Source organism: Xiphophorus couchianus, chromosome 2 (genome assembly GCF_001444195.1).
Source record: "Xiphophorus couchianus chromosome 2, X_couchianus-1.0, whole genome shotgun sequence".
In the NCBI taxonomy this organism is placed as follows: Eukaryota; Metazoa; Chordata; class Actinopteri; order Cyprinodontiformes; family Poeciliidae; genus Xiphophorus; species Xiphophorus couchianus.
In genome coordinates, this window is record NC_040229.1 from 22,933,274 (window position 1) to 22,953,672 (window position 20,399).

Below are 20,399 nucleotides of genomic sequence, written 5' to 3' on the forward strand. Positions count from 1 at the left end.
TTTTTGTTTTAACAAGGTTGCGAATGAAAATGTCTTTGGATTGTAAAAGTTACTCATCTTCTCTTGACAAGAGAATTTAGTTTGCCACAGGCCTAGCAAATGTAGAAGGTCTGGTAAGAAATAAAATGTAACTTTTTGACCTAAATGTAAAATGCTACTTGGTGCAAAGAGCTGACTGCATGATTCCTGAAAGCACCATCTTTACTGTAAAATATAGTGCTAGTGCCCATTGTTGGAAAGATGTTCATAAATAGAAAGCAATCCTGGAAGAAAACCTGTTGGGGAAACTGCAGAAAACTTTGTGGAAGTTTCCCATCCATGAATTGACTAAAGCTAAAGTTATGATTGATTGGTTTAAATCTGGGGTCTTCAAATCCAGGCTTCCTGCAACTTTCCTTCCATCTGTAAAAACAGACAGAAATAAAGAGGTCATCGGATGGACTGACTGCATACTGAGGAGGTAAATCAACCATTTGATTCAGGAGTGTCGAAGCAGAGACGCATCTAAAAATTGCAGGACACCGGCCCTCGATTTAAGAGCCCCTAGTTTAAATCAAACGTTTTGTCAGAATGGCCCAGACACTTGCATAAAGTGGTGTTGCTTACATTTGTTTTATTCAATGCAAAATTCTTCTCAGCCATACCCTTTGCTCAATAAAATGTGCTTAATTGACTTTTTGTTCCACATACAGGTTTGTGCTTCTGTAGATGAGACCAGCATGATTGACAGTGGAATAGATGAACCATTAGTCTCAATCTGTCTTGCTGACCTGTTTCCTGTGGTGCATAACAGATCTGTCCTCCTCTTCCGACACTGTATCTGGAAGGCAGATTAAAGTGGCATATTGAACAGCTCCATTAAGACTTAATGCTGCCTTTCAGGATTAAACCTGATGCCATGAATGGACGGAGGGGTGGCCTGCCCTCATTTTGGATGACTAAAGTCATGATTTGCTATAAATATCTATTTAAATGCCCTCTTTTGACTTATTTGCCTTTACAGATTTATTTTTTACTCTTCTTTACTAATGGGTTTTAAAGGACTAGCCATCTATAAGGATGGGTGGCATGATATGAGTGGAGCCTGGCTATTGGTTATGGAGTACTTCTACATTTTAGAGATTCTCTTAAAATGCCTGAGTTGGTTCATACTTATCTGAAAGTGTTATGAATTGGTTTTCCATCATCAGGTTGTGGCTTTCCACATCTAGACAAGTATGGCTAAAGTAAACTGTATGGAAAATGGTGCATTTTCAGATGATACTCCTTATATTAAATGTTACTTCTCCTTCTGTGTCCTTTCTTTGCTGGCTACTTTTGGCCTTCGTTCATTCCTTGTATTCTTCCCTTCAGGCTCTGGATTTGTTCTTTACAAAAGTAACTGCAGATATTAACGTAACAATAATTTGAGTATTTTGGATTTTAAACCAGAGATGACTCTTATTCTAAAAAGAACAGTAAAACAGGCACAACCATCATGCAAGGCACAAGAGGTGGCTGCTTCCTTTTGAATGGATGCCCCAAAACTTTGTTTGCGATACAATGGAAAGTTTTTTTAATGTTTTATTATCACTGACGACCCCTTGGGTGACGGCACCCTGGACAAAGAGCCACATAGGTCTCGTCAAAAACCTTATCTGCCGAAACGTTTTCAGGCCAGATGTAGTTTTCCAGTTTTACTGTTCTCTGGTCAACATAAGCATCTGAGATTCTTTGAGTATTGTACAATACTGAGGTAATTCTTATGAGATACCCCCTACTGTACTCAAATTAACTATTAAATTTAACTTGTATTAACTTTTGTTTATTTAATGAAATCAGATGACTTTTATCATATTCTGATATTTAAAACCCTGGATTTGAGAAGATCCACGTTTGTTCTTAGCACTTGTTGAAAGGCCTATAAAGGGGCTTTGCAACTTTGAATATCTGTGAAATGTGAATATCCCATTTGGATAAGTGTTTAACACAGAAGAGCAATAAAAAAAAATCTGATACTTAAGAATAAAACTGAACACAAACGATTAATCAAAAAACTAGCCAGACTTGTTTTATGGAAGACTCATATTGTTCCTCCAGGAGAAAAAAGAAACTTGGTGCGAACACCGTAAATATGACGAGCAGTGCTTCTGTGAAGCAAAGATTTTGTGCGGCAAACAATCAGCAGTTGTTTCTCCTTCCAGCAAAGCGTGGCAACAAATCCCTGACAACTGTGACCCAGCAACCATGCCAAGCAGTGAGTCACGTCTAACCATGTGAGGTCTGGGCCACTGGGCAGCATAAACAGGAACCAGTGGGCTTAGAGGGCTTAAAGTGAAATCATAGAGGCAAAGAAAACAACAGAATAATTGACTAGATCTTTGTGCTGTTTTTTAATGCATACACTGAATTTAAATGTTTATGCTTTGCAGTAATAAAGGAGCCAATTGCATAAAATGTTCTTGTAAAACACTGAGCTAGTCTCTTACCAGGTTAAGGACGGCTGCTGATCTTTGCTTACATGAGCCCCCCATAATGGTATTAATATGCTGAGTAGAGCAGAAACTAAATTGACTGAAAGTAATAAATCTACTCTTTAAAGATGCTACAACCTTGCGAACCATTTTGAAACATTCCCATTTTCTTTTTGTAATCAAAACTGTTCGTTTTCATGGGATTTTATGTGACATAGAGCAACATACTGTAGTTGTGCATAGGAGGTGGAAGGAACATGATGCACCACAGGATTGTGTTCTTTTATATTTATCCCTTTTATTTTAGAACCTTTAAAAGAAATCAAGTGTGAAGTATCGCACCATAAAGACTGAGAAATACACCAGACAGGTCAGGGATATTGCTGTGGAGAATCGTTTAGAACAATATCTCAAACTCGACATCAGTTAAGTAGCACTGTCATTAACGGAAAAGTGCAACTGCTCATCGTTGTGCAGGTTGTATTATAAAGTTACCACTACAACTTTATAAGCAGTTCTTATAACTGTAACAGAAAATGAAGTACAGTTTCTAAAGGATTTTGTCATTTTTGTTCCAGTAAAAAAAACAGAAACAGAATAGCGGGTATTTATCTTCCTTCTCCTCCCAACTTCTCCCACATTTTCTTGTTTAACTGGACAAGACAAGAAGCTTGCTCTTTTTTGCAGTAACTACGAAGACATTTCTCAAAGGATTTGATGCTTCCTTTTGGGCTGCAGGTAAGATTTAAACTTTTTGTGCTCAGTTTGTAACACAAACTGAGCACAAAATTCCCTCTTTTTTCTAACCTGCGTGAAAAGTAAGTGTGGTGTAGTCTCAGTTTTCAGTACTCACTTGTAAATCCTTGCCTCAAAGGTCAGACTTAATAAGCTGGGCAGGAACTGCTGTAAACCAGAGACAACCAAAGGTACCAGAAAAAAAAACCTGGTTTATGACCTTTGATAGCAGTGTCCAGTTCCAGTCAGTCCTTGAGTGTCAGTGTCCTGCCTGTTTGAGGACAAAGACCTTTGGCTCCTCAGGTTTTATCATGTCCACATGCCCTATTTAAAAAGTACAATATATTTATTTTTGGATTCTGATCAGAACATCTAACTTTAAATATTTGCCAATACTGGCTTTCTATGATCCAGAACACCTTTACTTAAACATTTGTTTGTTTTTTATATACAGATCTACATTGTTATTAAGCTATTGAATGATATAGTTAACAAGCTGTGGGAAATCTTACCTACAAGTTCCTGAAGTTTGATAAGTAGGTCAAAAACATTTGGCACTGATGTTTATAAAAGATTACTCTTGTTATTAGCAATTAGTGTAAGTAGCACAGTACAAGGTTCTTGCTTCAGCTAATGCTCGCTTGTTTCTCTTTACAGGGAAGTTAACATGTAAAATCGACTTTTTGAACTTTTTTGAAATCCTATAATCTACCGTGGCAACCATTTGTGTCTAAGCGCTTGCTCTCACAGAGTGGCGCTTTTTTTTCATGCAGTTCCTCCTTGGTTTAACAGTCTCCAAACTGAGCTTCCTCCTCAAGAGCACCCCTCCCCTACCACTCCCTCACCGAGCTCCTCCAAACTAGTGGCAGCAGCAATTAGAGAACACCTGGTGGAACTCAGCATCTGCTGAGATCATCATAGGAATTTCTTCTCAGCGCAATGCTCCTAAGGACGTTGTTAAAAACTCAATGGAGAAACAGTGATTTCCTGCAGGAAGTGTGCCAGAAAGAGCAGGAGCTTCTTAAAGACAGAGATTTCTTTTGGATTTTAAAGTTTCAGCCTAATCAATGAAATACATGAAGGTGTCTTGTATTTTAACAATTTAAGAACTGATACATTTTCAAATAATTCATGAGAATGTGTCTTGTGATTTTATTTTTAAAAACTACATTTTGTCCTGGTAATTTTTTTTATTTACTATGTTTTCAGCAACATCTTCAGTGTGTGAGGTGTTTCACATTATCTTTAAATATATCTACCATGACAAACTAAGAATAAGGAACATTTTATTGCATGAAAACTGATTCACACCAACAACAACTTGATCCTTTTTTCATGTCTGTTTGTTCTTCCTGACTCTTTTAACAACAGCTGTCCTGTTCTCCTTTTAACAGAACACAACCAACATTGGGAGTCAAACGTCTCATCTCTGCAGCTTGGGCTCAATCACAACCAGCGCCGCCATTTACCAGCCTAGTAACGACGCTCCACAAACTGATTCTGCACATCTGTGTCCGTGATGAGGGTCACCACTGCTCTGCTGTTTGTCTGTTTTTGGATGAACGCTGGCATCCATGCTGTTCAGAAAGGCGAGTTTTACGATTCAGTCCAAACTGAGAGATGCAAATGAAGAACTGCATGTCTCCTTTTTCTCTGTAGATCAAAAATGTGGCTCTACTCCAGCGGTGAACCCAAGGCGTCGATTCGTGAGGGTGGTCGGAGGAACCCAAGCTACATATGGATCCCACCCATGGCTGGTCAGTTGTTTAACCTTAGGTTTTCTATTTAGAAGGTGTTTATAGTTAAATATGTTCCTCAGAGATGTGTCTTAGTCATTCTTTGATAAGTAACAAAATGTTTTTGTCTCTTAAAATCTCTCAAACGTAATCAAATAATCTAATTAGTATCATATTTTTGAAAAATGTAATACTGCAAAGGAAAGAAAACAGAACCAAATCTCTGTATGGTTACTGTTTCTGTACCAGTTATAGCTTGCCTCGTAACACAACTAACTGTAGTAGGAAGTAAGAAAAGCATTGGTTTGTAACTTTACTGACAAATTTCTTAAGCTGTTGTGGGATTGTTTATGGTGTCTTCATTAATTTAATCCATTTAGGAGCCAATTGGGTGAACAATTATTGTAGTGGATGCATTCAGTAGGAGGACATTGCTGAGTGGTGCTTTTTTTTCGTGCAGTTCCTCCTTGGTTTAACAGTCTCCAAACTGAGCTTCCTCCCTAAGAGCACCCCTCCCCTACCACTCACTCACTGAGCTCCTCCAAAATAGTGGCAGCACCATTAAGCTGCTGTAATAATGATTATTAATAGACAACATGATAAAGTGGTTGTTTAGCAATGCCAGAAACAATTTCATAGGTCTGTGATTTGCCCTAAACTTGCATAGAAAATCGAGATACATCCAGATTATCCCAGTTTTAACTGGTTTATTTCAAGTCATTTTAATTTATGTTCACAGCAGCATTTTATGTTGGACAAAAATGTTGTAGCAAATGTTTTAATCTGTTGTGTGTGTGTGTGTGCTTTATATTAAGGTATCATTACAGAATAAAGGCTCTCATTTCTGTGGAGGGGCCATTCTGACTGACAGCTGGATACTGACTGCGGCTCACTGCTTCCCATCCTTATCAAAGTACCAAGATCCAGTGGTACCTGTGATCAGTCCCATAATGACATGACACACACTGAGCATTCAACAAAAGGGAGTTGTTGTTTTTCTGCCTAGAGTCTTTCTGAGTGGTGTGACCGTTCTGGTGGGAGAGTTTGACCTACGAGTAGAAGATAAAGATGAGCAAGTCTTCACAGTCAAGTCTCTGTTAATCCATGAAAACTACAACCACGCATGTCCAATGAATTATGACATCGCTCTGGTGGAACTGCATCGTCACATCGCAATGGGCAGGTTTTCATTCTTTTGAGTCGCATACTTTAAATAACATTACCAGTGGTCTCTTTGTTTGTTGCTGACATGTGACTGTGTTTAACAGGAGCTCGTGTCAGGCCAATATGTCTGCCTCTGCCTGATTTTAAAATCCCGCCATCGACTAAATGTGTTGTTGCTGGATGGGGAAAAACATGGGAAAGTCTGTATTTTTTTTCTCTTACAGTGCTTTGCAAACATATTGGAATCCCTGGACATTTTATTTTATTGTGGTTGTAGAAGGGATTTTATAAAATAGACAAATATTTGTGGAGTGGAATGAAAATGATCCATGATTTCTAAATTAGCTGACTAAATTATAAAGGCTTTCTGTGCATACATGCATGTAGCTCCTCTGAGTCATTGCTTTACACAAACGCAGGTCTGCAGGTCTTTTGGCACAATATCTTTATCAGCTTTGCAAATCTATAATTTGAATTTTGAAATTTTGAGATACAGTTGGATTGGATTGAGAGCGTCGGTGAAAAGCAATTATCAAGTCTTTCTACAAATTGTCAGTTGGATTAATTTGTTGCCCAGGCTTTTATTTAGGTTTATCAAAATAAAGGGGGCTTATTAGATACAGACTTCCCAATTTTTATGTTTTATTTTTTAATCAAATTGGAAGTTGCGTATTGTATTCATTCCAGTTTACAATTAAACGCCACATTGCATTAAAATATGTGGTTGCTATGTGACAAAATGTGAAAAAGTTCAAGGAGTTTGAATGCTTCTGTACAAGTTAGTGTGTAACAAATGATTTACAGGCCATCTGTAGCTTATTTTTCTGCTAAATATCTTCTTCTGTTTTGAAGGAGGACACATTCCTGCAGTCCTGCGAGAAGTCCACCTGGGTTTGGTGGATCAAGCCAAGTGTAAATATGTCCAACTGATGATCAAAAGCTCATTTCCAAAACAGAAACAAAAGTTCCTTGATCCAGCCATGACGATTCTGTGTGCTGGAGCTGAGGGAGGAGGCAGAGACGCTTGCCAGGTAGAAGTGATTCATTCTGCTTCTAACATCTGAACATCTGCTCAACCTTCATCATATGCCTCGTTACCCTGGAACAGTTTGAATCAGTTGTCTCATTCTGAATATCTTCCCTTCTCTTCCTTGGTGTTTCCCCAAGGGAGACTCTGGCGGTCCTCTGGTATGTCAGGCAGGGGCCGGAAGCGACCACTGGATTGTGCTGGGAATAACTTCCTGGGGTCAAGGATGTGGTCGGAGCTGGGGAATAAAAGGCAACCGGCATCCGTCAAAGAAAGGGTCTCCAGGAATTTTCACTGACGTCAAGCTGCTACTGCCCTGGATCAAGCAGAAGATGAGGGAGGGTAGGCCAAGATGGTAGTGATATGATGGAGTATAGTAGAGTTATAACAACACATTAATTCATATAGAACACTTTTGCCCTCTTGATGGAAATACGTTTGCTTTGATGATCTCACTTGATACACCACCAGGACAGCAACCATTAAAAATGCTTAAGATAAATGTAGGAACAATTGTCTTTTTGTTTTTTCAATAGAAAAAAATTTACAAAAGTATTATATATTTGCCAAATAAAATCTTCTCTTGTCATACCATTTTCGTCTTTGTGTTTTGCTTTAGCTGAGCAGCAACGACAATCAACTTCAGGTGAGTTTTTCGCTCATCACTCCAATTTTTATTCATGCTTATTTTACAACATCTACAAATCTTATCGATTGTATATATCAGGACTGTGTAGTGTGACAGATGGCCCAGTATCGGATAGTGAAGGGGTGATCAGGAACCCCACTTTCCCTGACACCTACTACGACAATAACCAGTGAGTGAAACCTTTCAGAAGAAACGCTAATAGTTGTCACATTGAAGCGACAATTGTAAACTGACGAAGGGTTGGTGTTGTCAGAAACTGATATCAAGAATGGGAAAGATAAATTAATCAGTCAACACCAAAATGAAATATCTTGTGTTTCCTTCTGCAGGTTGTGTTTGTGGAGCATCGAGGCTCATCCAGGTCACAGCATTTTGCTAGAGTTTGATCATTTTGATGTGGAAAACAGCTCGTATTGTCAGTTCGACCGACTCACAGTTTCAGGGTCAAAGAACAGGCCTGTTGGTGAGTGCTGTTACTGTATTATAGACTAAATAAAAAATAACAACAACCTTTTACGTTTTGCTCAATATGTCAAGCACTTAAAAGCATTGCATAGAAAGAAACAAATATTAAAATGCTGCAGCTAGCAAAAATGTTCTCAGGCGGAAAGGAACCAACAGTTTCTGCACAACTCAGGTTTTCAGGGAATTTGTTAAACAAGTGGGGAGCGTAACACCTAATTGCTCCCATTTTGTTCCATTCTGGTCCTGGAACCTCTTGGTAGGCAGGTATCTTATGACATGCTTCATTCTTGACAAGGTACTCAGAAATGTATCTAGGATGAGATCATTCAGTATTTTCAAAATCTATTCTTTTGACCAAATGACAGTATATGTTTGTGTGTGCCAAATGAGATCTGAGCCAGTTTAGCACAGAACTAGAGTCCCAATCAATCTCAGTCTACCAATTGGTATGAAATGATCGACTGTGTTATTTAATGAAAAACTTTTGCCATCTGTAGCAATGAGGGGCTGGAAAGCATTGAAGAACTAAACACTGAATGTGACACAATAACTTATTTCTAGTCCTAGTCCTTAGACTTACTTCTCTGTTTTGATTTGAGGAACCATTTATTCTCAATAATAAAAAAAAAAACAGGTGAAACAATTTCAACATAGAATGAAATGCCATTTAATTTTGTGCCCTGCGTTTTTGTTTACAGCAATATTCTGCGGTAAATTACTACCATCTCGAGTGCTTCTACAGAATTCCCAGAATGCAATGCTGCTCTTCTCCTCTGACATCAGTCGAGCAGGGCGTGGATTTGCAGTCAGGTACCGTGGCTTCAAGGGACCCTTTCCTCCAGGTGAGAAACATGCTGCAGACTCTAAGAATCATCAGAACAGTATTATTGTATAACTCTCTATAAAAATTAGACTAAAGTTGAAATGTTTGGCAGTAATTCGATGTTTCAAGAAAACCTTACAGTCGCATAACAGCATAAGTCCTAATACGCTGTGGTGGTGTTGATTATTTGGGGTTATTTTGTAGCCATGGGACCGGAGAAAGGTTTCAAACATGGAGCCAGTGAAGGAAGTTGTGATAGTACACATTATCAGAAAGAGACATAAAAAGTGGCACAAAAACACCTATATGTGACCATTAGGCACATTGTGGCATGTAGAGGCAGAAATTAGAAGAAGTTTCAATCTTTTTCTGCCTTCCTTCCTTGAAAGCATGTGAGCGATAGAGCACCACACTGCACCCCTGTTTACTTGTGGTATTACTCAATTTGTTGCTTTTTGATGCACTTATGCAAAATTCTTGATGATGGTCTAAAATGCACATGGAAACAGCATGGTCCCTTCGTATTAACCTTGAGAATTAAGGAGCCTAAATGTCAGGCCATTTGCCTGACAGCTGAATTTTGGCCCAAAATAGATAATCAACAGGACATTTATCACAAACGTAGCTGCAAATCTCCAACAGAATGAGTGAAAAAAGACTGAAGTCCAAACTTCCCACTTAAATGAAATGGGACCTTGAGAAGGCCGTTCAGAAACGACAAACTTCAATGAACTGAGACAGTATTGTAAATATGATGGGGGCAAATTTCACTCACAGTGACTGGAGGCTGAGAAAGTCAGATGGAAACCAACTACATAGTTATTGATATTAAAGATTAGATTAGAAAAAGAAATGACAACAATTTAAGCAAACTCCAAAGAAGCCTTTGGAAATCCTAGATAACTACCATTCAAGACTATTTTAAAAAAGATTACAAGAAGCAAAATATAATGAAACGACGGGTGAGAAGTGTTTGCACAATGTTGCGCAAGTTGAGTACAGTCTTTCCTTCTCCTCTGTTAACTGCGGTTCCTATGGCAACATATTATGTAAGCAGACTTCCCATGACGTGATAATAAGCAAAAACACAACAATCTACCACTTTATTTGAGGCAGTGAAGATGATGAATCCACTTAGTTATGAAACTTTGTTCTTGTAAAGGTGTTTAATTTTATTGCCGCCCTTGAGGTTAATAACACAAGTTAACCTCTGTAGTGTTTTTTTCCCCACCATATTTGCCCAATAAGCATGCGGGACTATTGTTCTGGTGGAGGATCAGATTTCACTCCACACCCCAAATTACCCACAGTCCTACAGTAATGACTGTGTACTCCGCTGGGTCATCTACGCTCCTCCGGGACATCTAGTTAAGGTAATAATAACCTCAATAAACACACCTTTAAAATTAAAGGCATGTAGATTTTCTTGTAATCTAAAGTTTGATTACAGCTGACGTTTGCTGATTTTGACCTGGAGGAGTCGGAGAGATGTTTGCCTGATTCACTGACAGTTCTGGGAGACGTTGAAGGAAACAAAGAGATTGGTAAGATTAAAGAATTGGATTAAAATAAATCTGATTACAAGATAAAAAAAAAACTGGAATACCGTAGGATCTCATTCAAATGTTTATGTTCAACATATGTTTATGTCTTATTAGTATAAAGCTGATAAAACCCAAAACTTAAGTTTTTCAGAAAAGTAGAATATTACACTAGAGCAATGAAAAAACTAGGTTTCTTTTCTAATACAAAAATGCTACGACCTTGTTTCAAGAGTTCTCCTTGAAACAAGGCAGACAATCATTGACACCCAAAGTACCAACGTTCAATTCTGTGCAAAAGGTGACCCTTTATTTCCTTCTAGTTTCTAGTTTGCTCCCAAGCAGCCAGAGTTTCTCTTTAACAATGACTTTGATCAATGGTTCTTCAGGTCTTCTGAAAGTATTTCACAAGTTTTTCGTGAGTTCTCAAAGGAGCATTTACTTTAAAGCCAATTTAGTCTCACCTATGAATCACTTTAAACTCTCGAATTTCAAAATAAAAACTTAAGAAAGCATGTGTACCACTTTAAAAATGGCCCGCTGTTTGTGAAGCAAAGTACTGCATAAAGAAATTAGAGACAGCTTAAAGCTTTTGCACTGCACAGTACATGGAAAGACTTGGAAACAAAAATGCAGAGCTCTTTTTGTTTTGGAACAAAAGATTTTGTAATAATGCAGAATAAAAAAGAGCAGTGATCATTAGTTTATTTGCTTCGTTTTCATTTTGATTTTTTCATAGCTGTGTTGTGTGGCGGCAGCATTCCCCCTCCGGTCCTCTCCTTCAGCAGCATCATGGTGCTTCATTTCACCTCAGACAGCCGTATCACTCACAGGGGCTTCAGCGCAGGACTGACCTTCATCAGGAAGGAAGGTGTGGTTATATCCATAAAACAATTCCCCTCACAAGTGTACATAACACCAACATGAATGCAGTATGTGGTTTGATCTGTCTTTACTCTTTACCTGCATGACAGAAAGTACATGTGTATTTAATGGCGTCTTTCTCAATCAAGAGCTCTTTAGTAAGATATTATAGCCTCTGTTGAGGAGCTGCTCTCTGGTCAGCTGTATTTCTGCAGAGGCAATCTTTCTTAAACAAGGCTGAACTTGTGGCATTTAGAGTGACTGTTGCGCATTTAACACTGAGGTGACCAATGGGACGTTGGTGTGCCTTTAAAAAATTAAGGAAGCAACAAAGTTTGCAATCAAAATATAAGGAAAAGTCAGTTATCTGTTTCCATAACATAGAAGATGGAGAGACGTCTCAGGCAAATTGAGATTGAGAAACAAAAATAATAATCTGAAAGGAAAATTAAAATCATGACACTTTTATTGCATTCTTCATCTTTTCAACACTTCAGTAAAAAGACCAGAACACCGCTAAAATGTTGTTGAAATAAAAATAATAATGAAAAGTAATGGTCTAATTGAGGGAGCGGAAAATATTTTCATTGCATTTATATATATAGTATACTTAAGAGGTTGCTGCTTTGGCTCCTGTTTCAGATGGAACCATTAAGATCAAAACAAGAATAGTGAATCATGGATCCATAAAAGCTTCATTTTTTCTTCTCCTTGCTTCTGGTTTCCTTTATTTTTGAAAGGGACACTGTGTGCATGTGAAAAGCACAGGCATGTAGGAAGACCTTGAACTGTCTTAACAATATAGTAAAAATTTCAATGATTTAGTACAGCCTCACTTTCAAAGAAGCTGGGATGTTGTATAAAATGTACATTAAAAACAGAGCACAAGATTGACAAATTACATAAACCCAAATTTTTCTCAAAACAAAATGTAGTTTACATTTCCAGAGAAACCCCTCAGTTTATACATTACGGACTACTTATTCTTATTAAACATGGGGAACCAATATGTAGTTTTATACTTTTTTTTGCTCTTTCCTTTGTTTTATTGTTTTGTTTGTATTTCCTTCTAATTCGTGTAAAGCACTTTGAACTGCCTTGTTGCAGGAAATGTGCTACATAAATACAATTTATACCATACCGTATCAATTGTTTAGGCTAAGAAGTTAAAATATGAATGTGTTAGTTTTGATGGCATTAAACAACATGAAAGCAAGTTAAATAGGGGCAATAGGGGCAATAACAAATGTTAAAAGAACAGGGTAAAAAACAGCTGGAGGGTTTTTTTTGGATCAAATTTTTATATATAATTTTCCAGAAAAACTACGTCTTACAAAAGTGGAGCAATTTTAGAATGGAGATCCTTAATAAAAAATTTGAAAGGTTTTGAACGATTTATAATCTACAGTTTGTAATTTAACAAAAGATGGAACCTGACTGGTGTAGCAGGCACCCCATGTACAGAGGCCTTCATTTCTTGATACAGCAATCGGGGGTATGACTCCTGACCTCTGGACCTTTCTTTTGAGGAACTGTAAATTTTAAAAATTTAAATATTTCTTCTAATTCTTTTAGATTAAATGTGTGTGGCAGTGTTTTTTATCACCCTTATAAGTTTTAATGGACACAAATGACTTTTCCTTTTCTTGTCTGATAAATCTTCTTTATACCAAAACAATCATTCCTCTTTCAGTTGTTTTTTAGTTTTTCTTGTTTCCTTTGTCTCTCAGCTCTCCTTTCTGAATGTCTCCAGTGTAAACTCTCACCACACCCAGAGGCTTGGAGACCTTGGTCTTGCTTTTCCCCTGGCTGTATGTCTTTCTTCTCCCAGTTTGTGAAAGTGGAACTCCACCCACTGAGATTTGCAGTGACTCATACAAGGTGTAGGTAGCAGGTGTGGTTGATGTGGTCCCTTATAGAAGCAATTCGAAATTTTGAGATTTCTTAGATTATGGACATTGTTTTTAATGCAGATATTCTGACAAAAACCAGCTAAGACATTTACAATGTATGTTTTAGTAACAGTGAAGCTTTTGGTTTAGAATGTGTGTAAGCTACTAGTATTCATAATGCACAAGGAGCAGGAGGTACTTTCTAAATGCTTCCTCACTCTTATTTTTTTTTAAATGTATTTATTTATTTTTTGGCTTTCATGTGATTTTGGTTTGTCTGCCCACAGCAGTGCTGTTTGTCAGCCAAATGATATTCTGTTTTGCTAGCTTCTCTGGAAACCAGTGAGCGCAGTGCTTGCTAAGGATAACTTGGCAGAAATAGTGACCACTTCAGGCAACAGCACATCCGTGTTGCAACTACAAAGTCTGTGTGTTTCCAAACATTTTCTGTCTGGCATTCCAGAATATTTTATTATATTTCCTACGTTTCTGTGGATGTAAGATGCCTACGCATACCTAAAAATGTTATAAATGGGTATTTGCAATTTGTTTGTAGTAAAGAAAGAGATGAGCTTAGTTTTTTTCAGTGACTCTGTATTAGGAAATAATCATATCTTGACAAAGCAATAACTCGAAACTTAAACTTAAAGCTTTAACATCTGACCTCAAGTTTTGGTGCTGAGGTAAGAAGAAAACTTTGTTTTACGGCTCCCTCTACTGGCACATCTGAGAAACTACAGTGCTAGTTTTGAAGAATTTCCTAAACAAATGCATTCTATTTTTTCAAAAAATATTTTTTGTGTTAAAATATAATAAAAAATAGACTTTTATTCATTTTCAGCTGAAGTTATAGTAAAATTTATTTCCTCTTTGCCTCAATGATGGGTGTAAGATTTTCTAGGTTCAGATCAGGACAAACCTAACAGCGTCATCTTCCCTCCTGCTCTGTTTCTTTTCCTGCTCATTTTACCATCTAAAACAACTGGTTGTGCTGGTTATAAGCAGTCTCACCATGTGCCTGCATGCCTTGCTCAACAGACCTGGTGCCATTTCTTCACAAATTAACTAAGAGTTGTGCATAAGTTGTTTGAGACTTATTTATAACTGTATCATTGTTTTTCTTAAGATAAATATGTGTTGAATGTCACGTTCTTTAGGGAATAGTAACTTAATTTAAAAAAAAAAATCTTCATCTCTTTGCTTAAAGGAACTTTTGTCTTGCAGATTCATTCAAGCAGCAGTCCAGAAGCAAAGCTCTCACCCATTAGGTGTTGAGAAACAAGAGTCCAAGAGCGGATCAAAGATTTCATGCTGGAAGGAAATCAGATCACGAAGAGCACAGGGGTGAATCCTCAGGAAATTGACACCTGTTGCTGCAATGAGACTCATCTTCATTTAGAAAGGGAGAAACTTGATTGATCAACCACTTTCTGTTCAATCGCTGCTTGGTATTTCAGGGGAAGCATAAAAAACATTGTTTACATGTTGATGTACCTGTGTAAAAATAATCTGGTGTCAAGACTTGTTAAAAACGAAATGCAACTTTTGTTGAAATAGAGTTTTCACAATGTTCATAGTCACATTTCTATTAATTGCAATAAAGGATATTAGTTGATTCCACCATTATAGCAGTATGTAAACTTTATTTCTTTCCATCTTACTTTTAAGGAGTATTTTTTTTATCTATTTGAGGAAACGATTAACAGTTTTTCAGATTTTCAGTATTTAAAAGTTTAACTTTGGGCTTTAATTTTCTGTATGATAGTGGACCTTTTGTAAAAGAACATTTTAGCGTACATCAATCTGAACTCTTTTGATTGACACAAATAATTTAGGTATTAAAAAGGAATTAAACAGCGTTGTGTCAGTGACAGACAACTTGGCAACCAACGATTTAAGTGAATCTTTTAATGTCTTTCTTTGAAAAATGCCAAGAAAGATAGTTAAACTTAAACTAATATTTGAGAACGAAGGAGGTGAGACCCCAAAGAGCAAAGTTTAAAAGAAGTAAATGATCTCTGGTCCTTCTTGGATATTATTCCTGTTTCTGAAAGACATGACTTTCAGATCCCGTAAATCTGAAAAAGATGGCATCTGAGCCTGGAAATTGTTCTAAACTGAAACTTCTCAAAATATGAAGAAATAAGAGGTGGTGCACAAGTTTGTTGCAATCAAAAACATGTTTGATGTTCAACTTTCTTGCTCAACCACTGAGCAGATCCCCTCATGCAGAGCTATTGGTCACCTGGTTGTTGCACGGCAGCAGGTTTGTTAACTTTTAGAATAAAAAAAGAAATGCACTATCTTCCTCTCTGTGGATCACAGTGTTGATACTGAGTCTCTCTCCTCCCCCGCAGTCAGTGGTGTGATTTCAAGGGTCTTCTCGCTGTCATAGTACCACCTCTGCACCATGTGACATGATCAGATCTGTGTTTCCATTGGTGCTCTGGACCTGTCACCTTTCTCCCCAGACAGGAAGCCACGCCCCATTGTAGAGACTGTGTGTGTGTGCTGCTGTGGTAGGTTAACAAGGATGCGTGTGTGGGACGGGAGAGGAAGCTATGGTTGGCTGAACTGTGTGTGGACTCTGGTCTCAGACTGTTGGAAGACGAGGGCATTCTGGTTCACTTTAGTACACATAAAGCCATGGACTCAACCTGGGTGAGAATACAGCTTTTTTTTTTTTTTTTTTAATAAAGCAACTTCTCTGTGCATTAAATGTTATGTTCACTCACATTACTGTATGCATTTTATGTTGCATATGACCCGCTTAAATGCAGGTTAATATGGCAAAATCCTAATGAGTGATGTGGGAAGCTGCAAGTTTTCTTTCTTTTTGTTGACTGTGGTCACATTAAATGTAACGTATTATCTTGCAGACGATCCCGGTGGTGTTGGCGGTGTCTGTAGTGGTCATAACAATGCTGTTCTTCCTTCTTGGAAACTCTGCAGATGGAAAAGGGAAGGGCCCTGTAACCCTAAAGGATCCTACGATCAAATACTCACTACCACTCATTAGCAAACAGGTGGGATGAACAAAATAACTTTAAATGTGTTCCCAACTCACACTGGGATAAAAAAAAAAAATGCTTACGCCAAATAAATCAGTTCAATTCATTCCAATACAGCTTACAAAACAAGACTAACGTTAGTAGCAGCAGTTATTGGCTTTTTCTTGGATAAATTACCAATTTTAGAGCTTCGTTCACCTCAAGTGTTTAAATGCAAGACAAAACATCAACGGGGATTCTCACTGCTGATCTCAGTTTTGTCGCCAACAAAGAGTTGTCGTCTTGCTATTGGAAGATTGTAAGTTCAATTCCAGCTTCTTCTTATCACATGCTGATGTGCACCTGAGCAAGGCACTTAACCTCAAGTTGTCTGCGTGGCTGTGTATGAATGGGTGTGCATTTGTGAGTGCGATTGGGTGAATTTGGCTTTATCGAGTCAGCATGACTGGAAAAACGCAATTTAAGATCAGTCCAGTTATATTCTGTTTAATAATACATGTGGAATAATATGTCTATAAAAATACGTTTAGTAAACTTAAGGGACTTCAAAGTAAGCTGCATGTCTTGTTTAAGGTTGGCTTAGCGTTAATGTCGAGTAAATGGTTTATACAAAGACAAAAAAATATGCATACGGCACAAGGATTCTTTGATTCTGTTCAAAAATACTTTGCCAATAGTTTTGTTTTAATCAGACTGTGAACAAAGATACACTAACTTCTCTTAGGTGTATAAGTGTGTTACATGAATGCAAGGAAAAATCTCTTTTTTACACCAGAAGTGCTCCTACAGTAGAAATGTTAAAGATGAGCACAATCTTAAACTGAAGTTTTTTTGTTTTTTTTATTAGCAGTCTAGTTAAAGTCGTATCGTTTGGCTGTTTCACACTCTTGTCTGCGTCCTTGTGCAGAAAATCAGTCATGACACAAAGAAATTCCGGTTTGGCCTTCCATCTGAGTCTCATATCCTTGGACTGCCAGTAGGTAATGAAATATCTCTGATAAATCTGTCCCAAAGTGTTTTGTTTAGAAGCAAGAATGTAGAAACATCTGAGCCAGTTTCACATCATTTTTTTCAACCACTGAACAGCAATGTTTTGATTTTAAAAACATCTAAATACTTGTAACTGTAAAGAAGCAAACACCTGATTAATATCGGATGAGCTGCATGGAAAAAAAAAAAGCTTAATCTTTTCCCATTTTTGCTAAACATTTATCTTTCTTTTGGTCACATTTAGTCATCTGTTTTATGCTCCAGGTCAGCATGTTTACCTGTCGGCCAAGGTAAAAGGCAACCTGGTTGTCAAGCCTTACACTCCAGTGTCCAGCGATGAAGACCAGGGATTTGTTGACCTTGTGGTTAAGGTGGGGAACCTTGAATCAACAGAGTTGGTGTATTTTATGTGACTGGAAATGTCCCAGTGTCCAACAATAGTATTGAAATCAAACGTCTTATTTATATTATGCTACCTTATACACCACCAGCTTGTCTAAAGCTGACTTACATGTAATTAATTTCTTACCCACTGTTTTACAAGGCATTTAGGAATCGCTTTGTACATTTAAAATGCTCTCATTTGCCAACACATTTTTATGTATGCATATGAATTTATTTTTAAGTAAGTTTTCTAAAGGTTAATAAATCACAGGGAACTCCTTAAATATCAAGTAATTTTTACGTGTGCATGATTGTTCCCAAGACCCATCTCCAGTTCTCCAGAGCAACAAGGTTAACCAGAGGTCCTAACACTTCCTGATAAGCAGTACATCAAGTGCATTTGATAAGCAATACATTTATGGTACTCTGCCTTTGCTTCAGATATACTACAAAGGGACCCACCCAAACTACCCAGATGGGGGGCAGATGTCTCAGTACCTGGACAACATGGCTATTGGAGACTCTATTGACTTCAGGGGACCCAACGGACTTCTCATCTACAAAGGCAAAAGTATGGAGTCTGTTGCATCTCAAAGAAGTAAAAGACACTGCTGCGTATTGACTGTTTTTACCAGCAGATGGCACTGTGTTGCAATAGGAGGATGAAACTCTTTGATTTCCACTCTCCAAGCTTGTTTTCTGTCTCTTCTTATTAGGTATGTTTTCTATCCAAGCCAACAAGAAGACGGAGCCAGTTGTTCAGAAGTTTAAACATGTTGGAATGATCGCTGGTGGAACAGGTATGTATGTTCATTACAAACTATTTCAGTTTTATCCTATTCATGCAGGCACTTTATTCAAATAAGTGGCTGAAATTATTGTAACACGTGTCTACCTATCACACTTAAATAACTCCACAGTAGGTAAAATAATTTTTAGCTGTGCATCAGCTGATATTTTTACAAAACAAGATTTATTTTAACCTTTGTATCTCATCAGCCGGGTACTAACTTTCTGGCTCTGATTGCCTCAGGTATCACCCCAATGCTGCAGCTGATCCGACGGATCACATCAGATCCTTCCGACAACACCAAGTGCTCTCTCATATTTGCCAACCAGGTCATTTGTTTTTGGTTTTTATTGTTTTAGCAAACATTGTGAGTGTGGCTGCATGTTGAACATTCCTGTGTTTATTATTGTCTATCTCAGACTGAGAAAGATATTTTACTGTGGGATGAGCTGAAGGATGTGCAGAAGAATCACCCTGAGAAGGTTAAAGTCTGGTACACTTTGGACAAGCCTTCAAAAGGTGAGACTGCAGGAAACAAAATGTTGGTCAGAGTTTCGCTGTAAAATCCCTTTGCATCTTCAACAGAACCAGGAACCAAGTAAAAGTCTTTTCCCCAAAGCACTAGAAGAGAAGATGTCTACTAAGGTTTTATTGTTATTTTTATTTTATTTTTTTCCAGAGTTCTATGTTCAGTTTTGAAAAGGCTTTGGATCACAAAAATAAAATAATTATCTTATCCCTTTACTAAATTTTGCTTAAAATGTATCAGATTTGTGAGTTTGTATTTTGTCTGTATTAGTTCCTCACATAAAGGCAACACATAGCCGCTGAGGTTTGGTCCGCTAGAGAGACACACTTGGTCTTCAGTGGGGTTGTTGTTTGGACTTCTCAGAAGAAGAGATGTGTGGTTGGAAGGATAAATAAAGAAGAAGAAAAAACAGTCGTGTTCACTGGCCTCTCTCACGCTGCCAAAAATATTTTTTATCTTTCACGACAAGATGGGTTAAAAATGACATACAGAGGAAGTGTTTAATCTTGAAAGAGAAGAAGCTAGCGGAAGCCAAAATTATCTTCTGGTTTAGATTTGCATTTTTAGTAGCATCATTTCAATGCTTAAGCTAAATATAAATAAGTACATTTCTTGATTAAAGCTGATCAAACAAGTTTCTCTAATTATTCTTTTCATCTGTATTTGCAGACTGGAACTACAGTTCAGGGTATGTGACCCTTGAGATGATCAAGGATCACATCCCTGCTGCGTCCAGAGATGTACTGATTGTCCTCTGCGGACCTGCACCGATGATCCGTAATGCTTGTCTGCCAAATCTGGAAAAACTGGGACACACAAAAGAAAATATCTTTGCATACTAGACATGTTCAACAAATGGTTATTGTTTTGTTTTTTTTAAAGGTAAAAAAAAAAAAATAAAATCTTAACAGCATGCAATTTTATTAAATGCTCAACAACCACCTAATCCAAGAGAGATTTAAAATAAAGTGTTGCTACGCTTCACTTGTGCATTGGTTTTGTGTAGCTCGTTTGTCCTACTCCTGTTCTGTAGCTTACCATTACAATCACTGTGTTCTCTATAAAACTCACTCTGAGCCACTATGCTTTAAATAAGCGAAACTGCATTTCATAAGAAATTAACTTTCTTTTGTTTGTTAATGTTATTTAATTCTGAAGTTACTATAAAGATGCATGAAGTGCAATAAAACAAACTTGAAGTTTCTGGCTTTTAATGTCGTTAAGAACAGGAAAATCTGGTATAGCGTGAGCTCAAGAATACCGTTTAACATGGGAGTCTTGCTTTTGTGTTCCTTTACTTGCACTGACAGATTTGTCATAATTTGTCAGAAACACGTGTTATTTGT

General features: G+C 37.5%; 2 protein-coding genes across 6 annotated transcripts; both read left to right on the forward strand.

Annotated features, from left to right (window-relative positions):
- The first annotated feature begins 2,739 nt into the window (after positions 1–2,739).
- LOC114134724 (ovochymase-2) lies at positions 2,740–14,975 on the forward strand. 5 transcript variants are annotated; one of them, XM_028001517.1, is made up of 15 exons: positions 2,763–3,191; positions 4,583–4,777; positions 4,848–4,945; positions 5,740–5,837; positions 5,931–6,103; positions 6,193–6,288; positions 6,941–7,119; positions 7,256–7,457; positions 7,735–7,761; positions 7,843–7,933; positions 8,094–8,227; positions 8,928–9,071; positions 10,301–10,425; positions 10,503–10,596; positions 11,333–14,975. In XM_028001517.1, exons 2-15 carry the CDS (start codon positions 4,708–4,710, stop codon positions 11,518–11,520), a joined length of 1,719 nt encoding a protein of 572 aa, XP_027857318.1. In that variant the 5' UTR covers positions 2,763–3,191; positions 4,583–4,707; the 3' UTR covers positions 11,521–14,975. The 5 variants fall into 5 exon arrangements, with proteins under 5 accessions (XP_027857326.1, XP_027857294.1, XP_027857318.1 ...); XM_028001511.1 differs by having other exon boundaries at positions 2,768–3,191; positions 4,583–4,945; positions 11,333–11,464; positions 14,574–14,975; XM_028001525.1 differs by having other exon boundaries at positions 2,740–3,191; positions 4,583–4,945; positions 14,574–14,975.
- Positions 14,976–15,107: 132 nt separating this feature from the next.
- Positions 15,108–20,256, forward strand: cyb5r2 (cytochrome b5 reductase 2). The gene is made up of 9 exons (XM_028001570.1): positions 15,108–16,010; positions 16,229–16,375; positions 17,268–17,340; positions 17,615–17,721; positions 18,176–18,305; positions 18,451–18,534; positions 18,768–18,853; positions 18,944–19,043; positions 19,723–20,256. Exons 1-9 carry the CDS (start codon positions 15,996–15,998, stop codon positions 19,893–19,895), a joined length of 915 nt encoding a protein of 304 aa, XP_027857371.1. The 5' UTR covers positions 15,108–15,995; the 3' UTR covers positions 19,896–20,256.
- The last annotated feature ends 143 nt before the right edge of the window (positions 20,257–20,399 follow it).